At 38.6% G+C, this 15,352-nt stretch overlaps 2 protein-coding genes across 2 annotated transcripts; both read right to left on the minus strand.

Annotated features, from left to right (window-relative positions):
• Positions 1–953: 953 nt before the first annotated feature.
• On the minus strand, positions 954–6,014 carry LOC146328862 (extracellular calcium-sensing receptor-like). The gene is made up of 8 exons (XM_084716699.1): positions 5,704–6,014; positions 5,030–5,324; positions 4,641–4,930; positions 4,048–4,343; positions 3,024–3,229; positions 2,665–2,886; positions 1,938–2,061; positions 954–1,858 (listed from the first exon to the last, which is right to left on the minus strand). Exons 1-8 carry the CDS (start codon positions 6,012–6,014, stop codon positions 954–956), a joined length of 2,649 nt encoding a protein of 882 aa, XP_084572825.1.
• Positions 6,015–7,288: 1,274 nt separating this feature from the next.
• LOC146328863 (extracellular calcium-sensing receptor-like) lies at positions 7,289–12,304 on the minus strand. The gene is given in 9 exon segments (XM_084716700.1): positions 7,289–7,299; positions 7,358–8,272; positions 8,353–8,476; positions 8,931–9,152; positions 9,261–9,466; positions 10,019–10,314; positions 10,586–10,875; positions 10,976–11,270; positions 12,006–12,304. Coding segments are annotated over 9 exon segments (2,658 nt in total).
• Between the last annotated feature and the right edge of the window lie 3,048 nt (positions 12,305–15,352).

Consider the following 15,352-nt stretch of genomic DNA (forward strand, 5'->3'; position numbering starts at 1 on the left):
TCTCCGATGCATGTCTATAGGTCTTGTGTGTGTATAAATTAGAATGACTGAGAATTAATGAGTATTCTTTATAATCTGGATATATTATTATACTTTATTATATATTATATATACTGTATTGTATGTGTGCCCTGTGTGCAGGGCTCAGAGCCATTAAACCCAAACCATAGCTGTTAACACTGGCTCTTTGTCCCTGTGTGGAGGCCTACAGCAGGCTCACAGGCAGACACACAGGCCCAAAGCTGGGCTGATATGTGGGAACCCCATTCAGTGTTATTGCCAAAATCAAACTGACTCTCATTTTCTGACATTTGGCACTCTTTTGAATAGGATGTCTAGCTGGGACTCACGCCCTTCTCCAGACAGCCCAAGCAGAGCTCTCAGCCCCTAAACCTGATTATAGCCCTGGGGAAAGGCCTCCAATAGCCTCACATGGCCTCAAAACTGGACTGACATTTGGGAACCCATATGTGAGGATGGGGTTCAAGTCTATAACCATCATCCAGGTGACCCAAGCTTACCACACCAATTATTTCAATAATCCACCACTGTAGCTTACTATAAATGACAGAAGATGACCTTACCCAGTGAGGTTTGATGAACTCTTGACAGAGGTATTTCTATGACCTCCAAGTACAATATATTTTTCCATTTTTGTTGGTCAACTTTGGTTATATTTGAATTAATTACATCAAAATGTTGAGAGAGAACTCAGTTCCACGCATTTTTGTTATTAGCTAAGGCTTTATTTATCCAATAACATGTTTTGGACAATAAGACAATACTATATTGAAAGGACAATTAAAGAATAGTAATGAAACAAACATAATAAGCACTTACACAAAGAACTTTTATGTGTAAATATTTAAATCATAAAGGGGAAGACTGTTGAATGTGCACAGCATAAGTGCTGTTATGTATAACTTAACTAAACTAATTAAACCTTAGGTTTCTTAGGACTGATTTTTGTTCATCAGATGTTTCTTGGTGTTCTTCTCTGGTCTAAACAATATGATGAAACACTTTGGAGCAAATATACACAGTATTAATCCAAAACTGGAGGCCAGAATGGCAAATATCTCCACAGCCACAGTGAATTTCCCAGGAGAGCTGACATATGCTGGGATAAAGGTGATCCAGACTGCACAGAATATCAGCATGCTGAAGGTGATAAGTTTGGCTTCATTAAAATTATCAGGTAATTTCCGGGCGAGGACAGCTAAAACTAAGCAAAACACAGCCAGTAGACCAATGTACCCGAGTACAGCCCAGAACCCAACAGCTGAGCCTAATGCACACTCCAGAATGATTCTCTTCTTATATATAGATACGTTTTTCATTGGAAAAGGTGGACTAAGAACCAACCAAATAGTACATATTAAAACTTGAACAAATGTGAAAGACACTACAGTCATTCTTTGCTGTGGAGGCCCAAACCATTTCATGACTTTACTACCAGGAAGTGTAGCTTTGAAGGCCATTAAGACTACTATTGTTTTTCCAAGAACACAAGAGATGCAGAGGACAAAGGTGATCCCAAATGCTGTGTGGCGCAGCATGCAGGACCACTCAGAGGGTGCTCCAATGAAAGTTAATGAACATAAGAAACACAGAGTCAGAGAGAAGAGCAGCAGGAAGCTCAGCTCAGAGTTGTTGGCTCTGACAATTGGTGATGTCCTGTGCCGAAAGAAGACAGTTGCTGTTATAATGGCAAGACAGGCACCACCAACTGAGAATGCAGCCAGGATGATTCCCAGGACCTCGTCAAAGGAAAGAAACTCTACAGGTTTGGGGAAACAAGTGTCTCTCTCTGCATTTGGCCAAAACTCCATTGGACAAGGGAAACAATCAGGGGAATCTGAAAAAAATAAATTTAAAAGGGATTTTAGCAGTAATATATTTGATGTTGTAGATATGCATGATAAACAAAAAATTACCCGTAACATTGCTAATCTCTCCCTCAGGACATGGTATACAGTCATAACAGCAGATGGGTTTTCCTTTCTGCAGCACTTTACGAGTTCCTGGAGGACAACTGTCACTGCACACTGACACAGGCACCTGGCACATAGATACAAGCAAAATTACACATTTTATGTGCAATTAGCAGCACTCAGAATTAAAGGATAGTTTCACATTTTTTCAAGTCCTTCTTCATATAATAATCACATGCAAATATGTGTTGAAATTCTTATTGGCCCAATGTGACCATTCCTTTTGTTCATATTTGCCACAAAGTAATTCCTTCCTAAAGCTATTCCAACATAGATGATGTGAGGCAAAATCCATGGCACTCGTTTGGGGTCAATGCATTGTGAAGCTCAAATGAAGCTAAAATGAGGCTTCAGCACTCTGACAAATAAAATAATAATCTTTCAATATTGCAATCTTTTTTTTTTTGTACATCTTCTTTTTTGTTTGTTACTGGGTATGTCATGCAAGAAATGCTCTAACTTAAGCTGATACCCCACTGATCTGTGTGTCTCAGACTGCTGAAATGTCTTGACTTTTTATATTTGAATGTTGTGTGGTATTTTCTAAACAAAATTAAAACTGTGGATTTTGTTTGTCTTTTAGATCAGAACTGTGTCAGGTATCAATCTCCTCTCAGCCAGTATGGATTGGGGGGAAAGTTAATATATGACAATGCTGCTTTTGAGTTACCTGTGTGCCACCCTCCACCCAGGTGAGGTTCCTGTTGATACGGAACTCCTGGCCCACTGGCAGTGAGGCATCGTAGTGCCCTACTGTCACCAACTCAATGCTGCCACTCTCACTCTTCTGCCAGTTAACCAACTCATATTTTGCCACAGGATCCCCATTGGCATCAAATGACACATCATAACCATTTTGGGTAAAATTTACTTTCTTTAGCTGATTAAGAACCTGTAATTATGGAATAAAGTAAGACAGGGAGGGAGAGAAAGGGGGAACCAAATAAGAAAAAGTATTTAATTTCATAAAAGTTAAGTTGATGAAAATAAGATGTTTACTGATGTGTTTATTTATTTGATTTGACAGACCTGTTTGGACTCTATCTTGGTGAATTTGTCACACTGAGTTGTAGAATTAGTGTTCTGACACACTGCATTATGAATGGCATGTGCTATTGCATAAACAGCCTTGTACACCATGTTAGTGACTCGGAGCTGAGATGTGTCTGTGTATGGGCTCTGGAGCGTCTGTATGTCTTCAGTTCCATCACACACACTCTTGTCTATGTCCTCACCTAAAACACAGAGACAGAGGATGGTGGTTTTAGCTTTAACAGTGATATCACATAAGTATTTTTTCTTATGAGCTTAATTTTGTTTTGTTTTCTATTTATTTTATTTCAACCACTAAAAATCCTTTGAAGAAACTCATACCAGTATTTTACTTATAGGTAATACTTTAAAAATATTTTTCTAAGTCATGAACAAAACATATTTACTTTTACATTACATTTCAAACTGCTTTTATAGACATGCCTGTATCTTTTTTTACAGCTACTGTTTCAGTCTGTGTCCGGTACTTTTCTTCTTTTTTAAAGTCACATTAACAAGGATCACTCATCAGATAATCATACTCATGTTAGACAAAAAAAAGTCAACTTTTCATTAAATTATCAACTGCTTAGGCTGTTTTATGCATCTATAACACATAAATAATCTGATCACTGTCCATATAAAAGCCTTATTAGGCCTACATACATACTTGCATATACAGTAAACTCTATGTGTACTTTCAGTTATTAAAGTTATTGTTACGATTTTTATTTAACTAAGTGTCCCAGACACTGTCTATATACTGTGTTAGTGTGATTAGGACTTCATTTTGGGATTGGAAAATCACTGCAGGGTAAAACACGAGACAGCAGAGAGCCTGTTTCCGCCTTTGTTCAGTATCAATAGATTTCCCTCTCAATAGAAATCTGGGATTTGATCTCCAAGTAGTTGCTGATTATTTAACACAGGAGGCTCCACTCAGACAGATAATGAACCAAACAAATCACAACGACTCAACAGTGAATAGCAACTATGTTAAAAGTCAGAACAACTTTCTCACTTTTTCCCAGCCTGCAGTTGAACGCATCCTCCCAGAACTCAGTGAGCAAAGGAGAGGCAGCCACTACAGTGGGAGAGAGATCCAGCAAGAATTCTCTCAGACCTGGAATAACAGATTTCGGAATGGCAAACCCGATGGCTCCAGCACAGAAGCTGAACCTCAGCAAATCTTGGTTGGTTACCCAGGCCTCACTGCCAATCCACTGGCGAGGTGGAGAAGGCTCAATTGACAGTTCCTCCAGCAGGATCCTCAATTCTGCAGAGGCTGTAAATGCCACAACAACCATAGCTGTTGACCTGAAGAGAAATTATGAGTGCATTAGATTATAAGTATCAAGATTATTAACAGGAAGAAATAAAAGACAACATTTAAGTTGTTTGGTGTGGTGAATGTTAAGTATTTGTCTCAGAAATTATATTTTTATAACAATATCAATAATAAATATGAGAGAAATAAACATGAAAAGACATATTTAAATTTTTCCACTAAAATGATAAAATAATGTGCCATCTTATATTTGACTTATTGTGTTATAGTGTGAAGAAGGTCAGTGTCAGCACAAGGAACAAAAGCACAATCATTGATGGAGAAACCTGCGAATAACTTCAGCTACTCTCTGGATCCTGCTGCGTGGGTGGTTCCGACGGAAAGATTCAGAGTATTCCACACAGATCCCCTCTTTCTGCGCTGCTTCCAAGAAAGACGCCATGCCGTTATTCCCATAGTCTGAATCTGACCGGACGGCACCTATCCATGTCCAGCCAAAGTGTTTTATCAGCTTGGCCAGTGCATCAGCCTGAAACTGGTCACTGGGAATTGTTCTGAAGAAACTCGGGTACTGCTGCTTATCGGACAGGCATGCACAAGTGGCAAAGTGGCTCACCTGAAGGATATCAGCACTGTAAATATTTTCTGGGACAGACAAAAAATCCTTACTGGCCTGTATTAAACACATAGTTTTCCAGAAATTCAGAATATTTACTTGAGGAATATTAAAGGCACCGATGATGCGCGACATACTGATGGATGGCGTGGACCCAGACTCACCAACAACAGCCATCACCATACCAGACTGCAAGCAATTTTTGTTGGTGTAAAACACAGGGTCCAGGCCATTTGAAAGTTGAAATGCCACATGCACTGTGACAGGTACTGAGGTGCATGAGTCATGGATCTGATATCCAAGCTTGATTCCTGGCAGCAACTCTGTGCTGTTGTTAATCTCCTCGATGGCAAAGACCATTGCACGTGAGAAGCGCAGTTCACGGGAGTCAATGCTGCACAGAAACACTAATGTCAGTCTAATAATTTACAAATGATAAGAACAATTCATAATTTTAACAGAAACACACAATAGAGGAGAACTTCAAATCACATTTATGAACATTACTGGTATACTGCACTGCATCTGTGAGCCAAATATCATATATCACAGAGTTAACGGACCACCACAATTTAAAACACAGGATTAGATATCAGTCCAACAATCACAGAAGTTTGACAAAATTCAACTACTTCTAAGGTCTTAATTTGAGACCTGTTAATAAAATATTTCTTTTTTACACTACACAACTTTGTAATCTGATTGTAAGCACTTCAAACAAATCAAAACTGTTTTTAACCACAGTTCATCCACCACTTCTCCCACTCACTAACCTCCCTCTGCAGTTTACTGGCTCAGGCATAGTGGTGTAGTTATGCTTCACTGTCTGTTTGTAGTGGTGTATGGAAAAAACACCCCCAATAACATAATCACCATCCTTTGAGAACGCAGGTAGAAGAGCGGCTCCCTGCAGCATACATTTCACAGATGAGGCCTCAGTGCTGACCCCAATGCCAATCCTATCTTTTGTAGACTCAGCCCTTTGTTTCAAATCATCCACAAAACCATTCAAGGGAAGAGCTGAATTCAGCTCACAGAAATCCAGAAAGAGGATAAGGCTAACAAAGAGAGCTGAGATCTCCATCCGTCAAGTGTCAGTGTGTGGATCGGCTGCATATGTGTTTTCATTTTCTTAAATAGACTATCAGACAACAGCTTCCCTCCTTCTCCTGTACGTCAACTTACCGGGGGGGAGGAGTATTCAGATCTTTTAGTAATTGAAAGTACTAATGCCACACTTTAAAAATACTGAATTGAAATATTTTCTAAGTGTGTATATGGGGATACAACCAGAACCAGAGTGTAGCTTGGTCAAGTCTGGCATGGACTGAAGTACAGGACTGGTAGCTGGAGACGTGCCGGTTCATCTCCTGGGAACTGCCAAGACGCCTTTCAGCAAGGCATTGAAACTCGGGGCACCTGAGTATATCTATGTACATGTATATGTGCAGCCCCATTGCTCTGACATCTCTCCGATGCATGTCTATAGGTCTTGTGTGTGTATAAATTAGAATGACTGAGAATTAATGAGTATTCTTTATAATCTGGATATATCATTATACTTTATTATATATTATATATACTGTATTGTATTTGTGCCCTGTGTGCAGGGCTCAGAGCCACTAAACCCAATCCACAGCTGCTAACACTGGCTCTTTGGCCCTGTGTGGAGGCCTACAGCAGGCTCACAGGCTGACACACAGACCCAAAGCTGGGCTGATATGTGGGAACCCCATTCAGTGTTATTGCCAAAATCGAACTCTCATTTTCTGACATTTGGCACTCTTTTGAATAGGATGTCTAGCTGGGACTCACGCCCTTCTCCAGACACCCCAGGCAGAGCTCCCTGCCCCTTAACCTGATTATAGCCCTGGGGAAAGGCCTCCAATAGCCTCACATGGCCTTAAAATTGGACTGACACTTGGGAACCCATATGTGAGGATGGGGTTCAAGTCCATAACCATCATCCAGGTGACCCAGGCAGGGTTAGAAACACTCCAAACTTAACACAAAGCTAACTATTTCAGTATTCCACCACTGTAGCTTACTATACATGAGAGAGAAGATGACCTTACCTAGTGATGTTTGATGAACTCTTGACCAAGGTATTTCTATGACCTCCAAGTACAATATATTTTTTCATTTTTATTGGTCAACTTTGGTTATATTTGAAATAAGTATATGAAAAAGTTGACTCAGTTCTACACATTATTGTTATGAATTTAGACTTTATTTAGCCCATAAGATTTTTTATAAAATAAGACAATGCTATATTGCAAGGACAATCAAAAAATAGTAATGAAATAAAAATAATAAGCACTTCCATTAACAACTTTTATGTGCAAATATTTAAAACATCTAGGTGAAGACTGTTGAATGTGCACAGTATAAGTGTTGTTATGTATAACTTAACTAAACTAATTAAACCTAAGGTTTCTTAGGACTGATTTTTGTTCATTAAATGTTTCTTGGTGTTCTTCTCTGGTCTAAACAATATGATGAAACACTTTGGAGCAAATATACACAGTATTAGTCCAAAACTGGAGGCCAGGATGGCAAATATCTCCACAGCCACAGTGAATTTCCCAGGAGAGCTGACATATGCTGGGATAAATGTGATCCAGACTGCACAGAATATCAGCATGCTGAAGGTGATAAACTTGGCTTCATTAAAATTATCAGGTAATTTCCGGGCGAGGACAGCTAACAGAAAGCAAAAGACAGCCAGTAGACCAATGTACCCAAGTACAACCCAGAACCCAACAGCTGAGCCTAATGCACACTCCAGGATGATTCTCTCCTTGTATATGGTGAGGTTTTTCATTGGAAAAGGTGGACTGAGAACCAACCAAATAGTGCAAATTAAAACTTGAATGAATGTGAAAGACATGACAGTCATCCTTTGCTGTGGAGGCCCAAACCATTTCATGACATTACTACCTGGAAGTGTAGCTTTGAAGGCCATTAAGACTACTATTGTTTTTCCAAGAACACAAGAGATGCAGAGGACAAAGGTGATCCCAAACGCTGTGTGGCGCAGCATGCAGGACCACTCAGAGGGTGCTCCAATGAAAGTTAATGAACATAAGAAACACAGAGTCAGAGAGAAGAGCAGCAGGAAGCTCAGCTCAGAGTTGTTGGCTCTGACAATTGGAGATGTCCTGTGCCGAAAGAAGACAGTTGCTGTTATAATGGCAAGACAGGCACCACCAACTGAGAATGCAGCCAGGATGATTCCCAGGACCTCGTCAAAGGAAAGAAACTCTACAGGTTTGGGGAAACAAGTGTCTCTCTCTGCATTAGGCCAGAACTCCTTGTGACAAGGGAAACAGTCAGGGGAATCTGAAACAATAAATCAAAAAGGACTTGTCGTATTCATATATTTGATGCTGTGTAATATATATGCATTTGGAAAATGATACCTGTGACATTCGTAATCTCTCCCTCAGGACATGGTATACAGTCATAACAGCAGATGGGTTTTCCTTTCTGCAGCACTTTACGAGTTCCTGGTGGACAACTGTCACTGCACACTGACACTGGAACCTGGCACATACAAACACACACATTAAGACGTGCGGTATGGCTTTTGAAGGATAAGTCCAAAGTCTATCTAAAACAATACTCACATGCTGATATGTACTTGTTTGTACTGTAAAAATGCCTTCTAAAGTTCAGTTAAAGCTAACGTGAGGCTCCAGCAGTCTGAATTGGACAAATCAATGTTTATCCTATAAAGTAACACTATAAATACAAATTCAATCTTTTTGTGACAATATGTCAATCTCAAACTTTTGACTGAAGAGTGGAAGAGATTTTTACCCAAAACATCAACATCAATTTCCTTAGAATTGTTTTAGGAAAGGATCTCTCCACAATTAGTGGTTATAAGAAGAGCAATTATAAAAAACTTACCGGGATCTCTTTCAAGGTACACACATTGTTAGGTTAGATCACGACATTTGAAGTTTCAATGTTAAAATGATTTTGGGACCCTTACTTTTGTGCCACCGTCCACCCAGGTGAGGTTCCTGTTGATGCGGAACTCCTGGCCCACCGGCAGTGAGGCATCATAGTGCCCTACTGTCACCAACTCAATGCTGCCACTCTCACTCTTTTGCCAATTAACCAGTTCATATCTGGCCACGGGATCCCCATTATCATCAAATGACACATCATAACCATTCTGGGTGAAATTTACTTTCTTTAGCTGAGTAAAAACCTGTTATGATGAAATAAAGTAAGAGAGTGAGCAAGAGAATGGAAAAAACAAATTGAACATTAATCTTTACAGAAAAAATGGGGTGTTCACTTAATCATTTCACCTGACCTGTTTGGACTCTATCTTGGTGAATTTGTCACACTGGATTGTAGAATTAGTGTTCTGACACACTGCATTATGAATGGCATGTGCTATTGCATAAACAGCCTTGTACACCATGTTGGTGATTCGGAGCTGAGATGTGTCTGTGTACGGGCTCTGGAGCGTCCATATGTCTTCAGTTCCATCACACACACTCTTGTCTATGGCTGCACCTAGAAACACAGCAAAAGAGCAAATGACTTTTTTGGCTTTGACAAACATTACTACATTATTATTTTTGTTGTTTTTATTCATTGTGTTTTATCTCTTTTTTATATTCCAACTGCCAAACATGCCTTGGAGAGACTTATTTCCATATTGTCCTAATGCATGCACAAAACAGGCTTATTTTCCATTACTTTTCAAAGTAGGCTACGGTTTATGTTGACTGCTGTTTACTGTTGTGTCATCTTGTATCAGTATCTTTTTCTTTGTCTTTCTTTAAACTTCATGTATAGGTCTACCAGCTGACATTAACACAAATCAGTTTCAAGACAGTCAGTCCTATTTATGAAAAAAGATTTCCACAATTCCCTTGATCTGCTTTGACATGTTTAAAACACATAAATGATCGAAAACCCCAATTAGACCTACAGTAATTGATACATGCCAGTAAGTACAATTTTTAATCTTTATCTTGATGTCCTATATACTTTGTGCTTGTGCTTAGGACACCTGTGTTGGTATTGTGAAACCAAGTTATACATGTTATACAACTCTCTCACTTTTTCCCAGCCTGCAGTTGAATGCATCCTCCCAGAACTCAGTGAGCATTGGAGAGGCAGCCACTTTAGCAAGAGAGAGATCTAACAAGAATTCTCTCAGACCTGGAATAACAGATTGCTCGATGCCAAATCCGATGGCTCCAGCACAGAAACTGAACTTTAGCAAATCTGGGTCTGTTACCCAGGCCTCACTCCCTATCCACTGGCGAGGTGGAGAAGGCTCTCGCAGCAGCTCCTCCAGCAGAATCCTCATATCTCCAGCAGCTGCAAACGCCACAACAACCATTGCCGTCGACCTGGCGAGTCATTGTAATTGATCATATTGAATTAATATGAAAAATATGAAATATGAAAATGACACTTAAATAGATAAAACTAAAGTAAAACAGATAGTTGACACAAGGCGATGAAAGGTACTGAAAAAAAAGATGAAATACACTTCAAATTTGCCCCTAAAATTACTCAAAAATCTCCCTTTTAATATTTGTCTAAACATTTTTAGCTATTTTGTATGGAGACGGTCAATATCAGCTCAAGAAACAAAATCATAATCAGTGATGAAGAAACCTGCGGATAACTTCAGCCACTCTCTGGATCCTGCTGCGTGGGTGGGTCCGATAGAAAGATTCTGAGTATTCCACACAGATTCCCTCCTTCTGAGCTGCGTCCAGGAAAGATGCCATGCCGTTATTGCCATAGTCAGAATCTGAGCAGACAGCACCTATCCAGGTCCAGCCAAAGTGTTTTACCAGCTTGGCCAGTGCATCAGCCTGGAACTGGTCACTGGGAATTGTTCTGAAGAAACTCGGGTACTGCTGCTTATCAGACAGACATGCACAAGTGGCAAAGTGACTCACCTGAAAGAAAGACAGTGTAATTCTTCAATGGGGACAGTCTGAAAAATCAGTACCAGCCTTTGTTAAACACATTGGTTTGCAATAAAGTCAAAATAATTACTTGAGGAATGTTAAAGGACCCGATGATGCGTGACATGCTGATGGATGGCGTGGAACCAGACTCACCAATAATAGCCATCACCATGCCTGATTGCAAGCAATTGTCACCAGTGTAAAACACCGGGTCCAGGCCATTTGAAAGCTGAAATGCCACATTCACTGCCAGTGGCACTGCAGCACATGAGTCATGGATCTGATAACCGAGCTTGATGCCAGGCAGCAGCTCTGTGCTGTTGTTAATCTCCTCAATGGCGAAGACCATTGCACGTGAAAAGCGCAGTTCACGGGAGTCAATGCTGCACACAGACACTCATATCACTGCTGAAATTTACATATGATGAGGACAATTCATAATTTCAACAGGAAAATACAATAATGAAGAACTGCAATTCATAATCATGGATAAAAAGCGATAGTTGCTCTGGACTCTAAACAAAATTTACAATATAGAGTTGCATGACCATGTAAATTCAAAACACAGGATGAGATATACATTCACAGGAATTTAATGCATGGATTAAAAACAGTCATCTAATTCTAAAGGTATTTTTAATCCCGTTCAGTGTTTCAGCAGTTTCAGTTAAGACCTTTTGTGTCTTTTATACAGTCACACTTTGTATGAACATGTCTGCAATTTAAATGGCAAAATACTGATTTTGGACTTGATTAAAATAAAACAAGTCGTTTTTTTTTTTTAAATCTATCAGTACCACAAATTAGTTATTTTCTGGTTAGTTTTTTTTTTTTTTTTTCCCACAACTATAAACTGTGTACTGTACTGTAACTATAACAGCAATCTGACTACCAAAAGTCAAAACACAGAATTAGATATCGGTCCAAAATTCACAGGCATTTTAATACATGACTTTAACACTAGTCAACAATTTTTTAAAGACTTAAATGTTTTATCCTGTTAAGTAAGTTTTTAATACTACACAAAAGTTTTGTAACATTATTGCAACCACATCATACAAATCAGAATATTTCTATTCTCCCGAGTCTAACATCCCTGACTTCTCCCTCTTACTAACCTCCCTGTGCACTTTAGTAGTTCAGGTGTGATGGTGTAGTTATGCTTCGCTGTTTGCATGTAGGTGTGTATGGAGAAAACACCCCCAATAACATAGTCACCATCCATTGAGAATGCAGGCAGACGAGTGGTACCCTGGAGCTTACATTTTATAGATGAGGCCTCAGTGGTGACCTCAGCACTAGTCTTACCCTCTGTAAGCCCAGCCCTTTGTTTCAGATCACCCCCAGCGAAAGCTGAGTTCAGCTTGCACAAATCCAGAGACAGGATCAGGCCAAAACAGAGAGCTGAGAACTCCATCCCTCAAGCTTAAGTGCCTATATGTTGGCTTACTGTTGTCACTGGTTTATATAGATTTTCAATTGCAAAAGCTTCCCTCCTTCTAATGTACGTCATCTTAAAATGGATCAGATGAGTAAATGCCCCTACTATGCCTCTGTGGCTTTTCTTCCCCTCCTCTTCTCATATAAAGTTATCATTGTAAACAGCAGATATTGTCCCAATATTGCCCTACACTTGCACCTATTTTTCTTTCTTCTCGCTCATATAACTGTAAAGCCAAACAAATGCACACTTTAACTGTGCTGTTCGTTAAGTTAAATCCTGTTTTACATTCATCACACATAAGAAATATTTTACTATAATATCCTGTGAAATCTATACTGATGCTATCACAACCCCCCTCCCCAAATACCCTTGTAAAGTTCAGCTAATCTATAATCGAGTCCACTCCATCAAATCTAAAACAGATAACATGTTAAGAAAAATATTATATGCTCAAAGAAAACCAAGAGTGCTTTAAAATTAACAATCAGTCATTTTGCTGGTATTTCCCTAAGAAGAAACAGACAAATTGTTAGAGATATTGTCCTGCAGTTGTCCAGTTTCTTTCACAGTTTTAAATGGACACTTCCACGTGGACTGCAGTCCTTGTCATTTCCACCTTCTACTATTAGCTTAGTGGAGGTTGTAGATACCTATGTGTTACTTCCAACACACATGGGAACTTCAGTGAGGCCACACATATCATTTCCAGAATGCTGATTTTCAAGTGCTGTGTGGGTGACCCTCTCTGAGAAAATAGGCAGATGTAGTAGTGTTTGCCAACTAGCCTCTTGGTGGCACTGTTTGGATCTAACTGTGACATAATTCTACTGAGACCAGACAGAAAAACAGACATTAAACAGATATTGATTGTTCTGTTTGTATTTTACATTCCTTTAGGAGCCATCTGCTCATAATTGATCTACCCTAACTCAATTACCCTTTGATTTATCTTTACTATTCAGAACTTAAACTGCATTTTACTTTGACAGCACACTCAAAACCCAAAAGGGTCAGAGATAAAAAAAAAAAAAAAAGGATTATTGCAGAGAAAAATACAACATATTAGTGCTAGCAAGTTTTTTTTAAGAATATGTCCTGACCTATAGGACAACAGTAGTTATGGAAATCGCATGGAAAGATTATAGCTTTACATCAAATCTGTACAGGCATGAAATATTGGTATGTCTGTTGAAAAGTTGTTTTAAATCTCTTTCAGGCAGTTATGGGAATATTCATTTTAGTGTAGATATGCATTTCCTCCAGTAGGTTGAGTGGAAGCTGTAGGAGTCCTGTGTGCTTGAGATAAAGACTTATTGATGTGTTTTGGATGTTTCTAACCCAAGGCCTGAGTACAATGCTTGTGATGCTGTGTATGCACTAGGCTCTTGATAATACGCTGTACTTCATACGTACTTTCCTCACCAGCTCCTCTATACTCTATCCTCAATCCCACAGTGACAAATTCACTGATGCAGTGGAGGAATTTGCGATCATGAGTTTGAAGTGGCCACCCTCCGGCCTGCAAGCAAAGTCCTGATGGACTGTGGGAGAAGTGTTTTTGCAGGACATTATGATGTCACAAGGAAGTTGACCTTTGATGTTTTGGATATACAGGACCCTTTTCAGATGATCTATAAAAATGCGTGGCGCACGGGCATTTATGCTTTGTCCAACTCCATTTTACTATTTAAATTGTGCATAATCTGGACACAAAGTAAGGCACAAGGTGCAAAGAGGTTTTATGTAGTTTCTTAATTAATCATAGTTGTGTTTAGAATGTTATATAAATGAAACCAATCAGTGTTATCCCCCACTCCCTTTAAGAGCAAGATGTGCCTGTCTTGCTATTTAAATGGCAGATTTAATCAGAATTAATTACTTAAAATGTTATTTTTTATGACCCATGAATTAACTCAAGTGTCCTAGAAGTGGAGTGTGTAAGTGTTATGAACCAGCCTATTGTGTACACTGTAAATATGACCATGAATGGTAACTAAGAAAAATGTGACATTCCTAAATATTAGATTTAAGAAACATGCTACTGTTGCATCTTTCTTTTACTTTCTGTTATTTCAGCATTATCTCTTCAATATTATAGATGCTGTTAGACAACTGTTAGACAAAAAACACTTCTTTTCATTCTGATTTTATTCAGTGCCATTGTTTGAAAATTCATCACAAATTGCAACACAGGTCACAAGTGTTTCAAACCATTAACAGGTAGTTAGGGCGTTTGGAGTTTGAGGGATGTTAATGGATGATATAGCACAGGCAGGAAGGACTTCTTCATCATATGTTTCAAGAAAGGGATCTACAGTATAAACAATCATTGCCCTTACTATTTACTGTAGGTAGTTTGTAAATTAGGTTCAAACCTGTTTACAATTACTTGTGCTTTTATGACATTTAAATTCTAATAAAGGAAATAATAATTTGATATGTCACAGAGGAGCAGACACCAGTTCTACAGCAAACTGAAATGGAAATGCTTCAGTCTATACCTGATTACACTTAATTAGAGTGTAATGAGCATCATATTCTCCAAATCCCAGGTGTTTTTAATTGAGACTATTAATCAATGAAAGGACTTATTTTTATTTTGCAAAACAAACAGTTTAACCTTGCATCCTCATATTTATTTTCAGTCAAAGAAAAACATTCTACAGATAATAATGTTTTTAATATGGTTTTAATAATAATGGTTTATCAAAATATTGAGACAGAATATAAGAATATATCATATCTAGTTGACATATAAGTATATCAAATTATTGTGAATTATATTCACTATTTTCAACTTCAATTTATTTTAGGATTAATTTTTGTTCATTAAATGTTTCTTGGTGTTCTTCTCTGGTCTAAACAATATGATGAAACACTTTGGAGCAAATATACACAGTATTAATCCAAAACTGGAGGCCAGAATGGCAAATTTTATTTTTTGTCCAGTACATACCATTTATTGTGAAATAGAATGACATTAAAAGGACATCCAATAAAAAAACAAAAAACAGAGGTTAA

The sequence above is a fragment of the Lutjanus erythropterus genome, chromosome 4, assembly GCF_056507025.1.
Source record: "Lutjanus erythropterus isolate fLutEry1 chromosome 4, fLutEry1.hap2, whole genome shotgun sequence".
Taxonomy (NCBI): Eukaryota; Metazoa; Chordata; class Actinopteri; order Lutjaniformes; family Lutjanidae; genus Lutjanus; species Lutjanus erythropterus.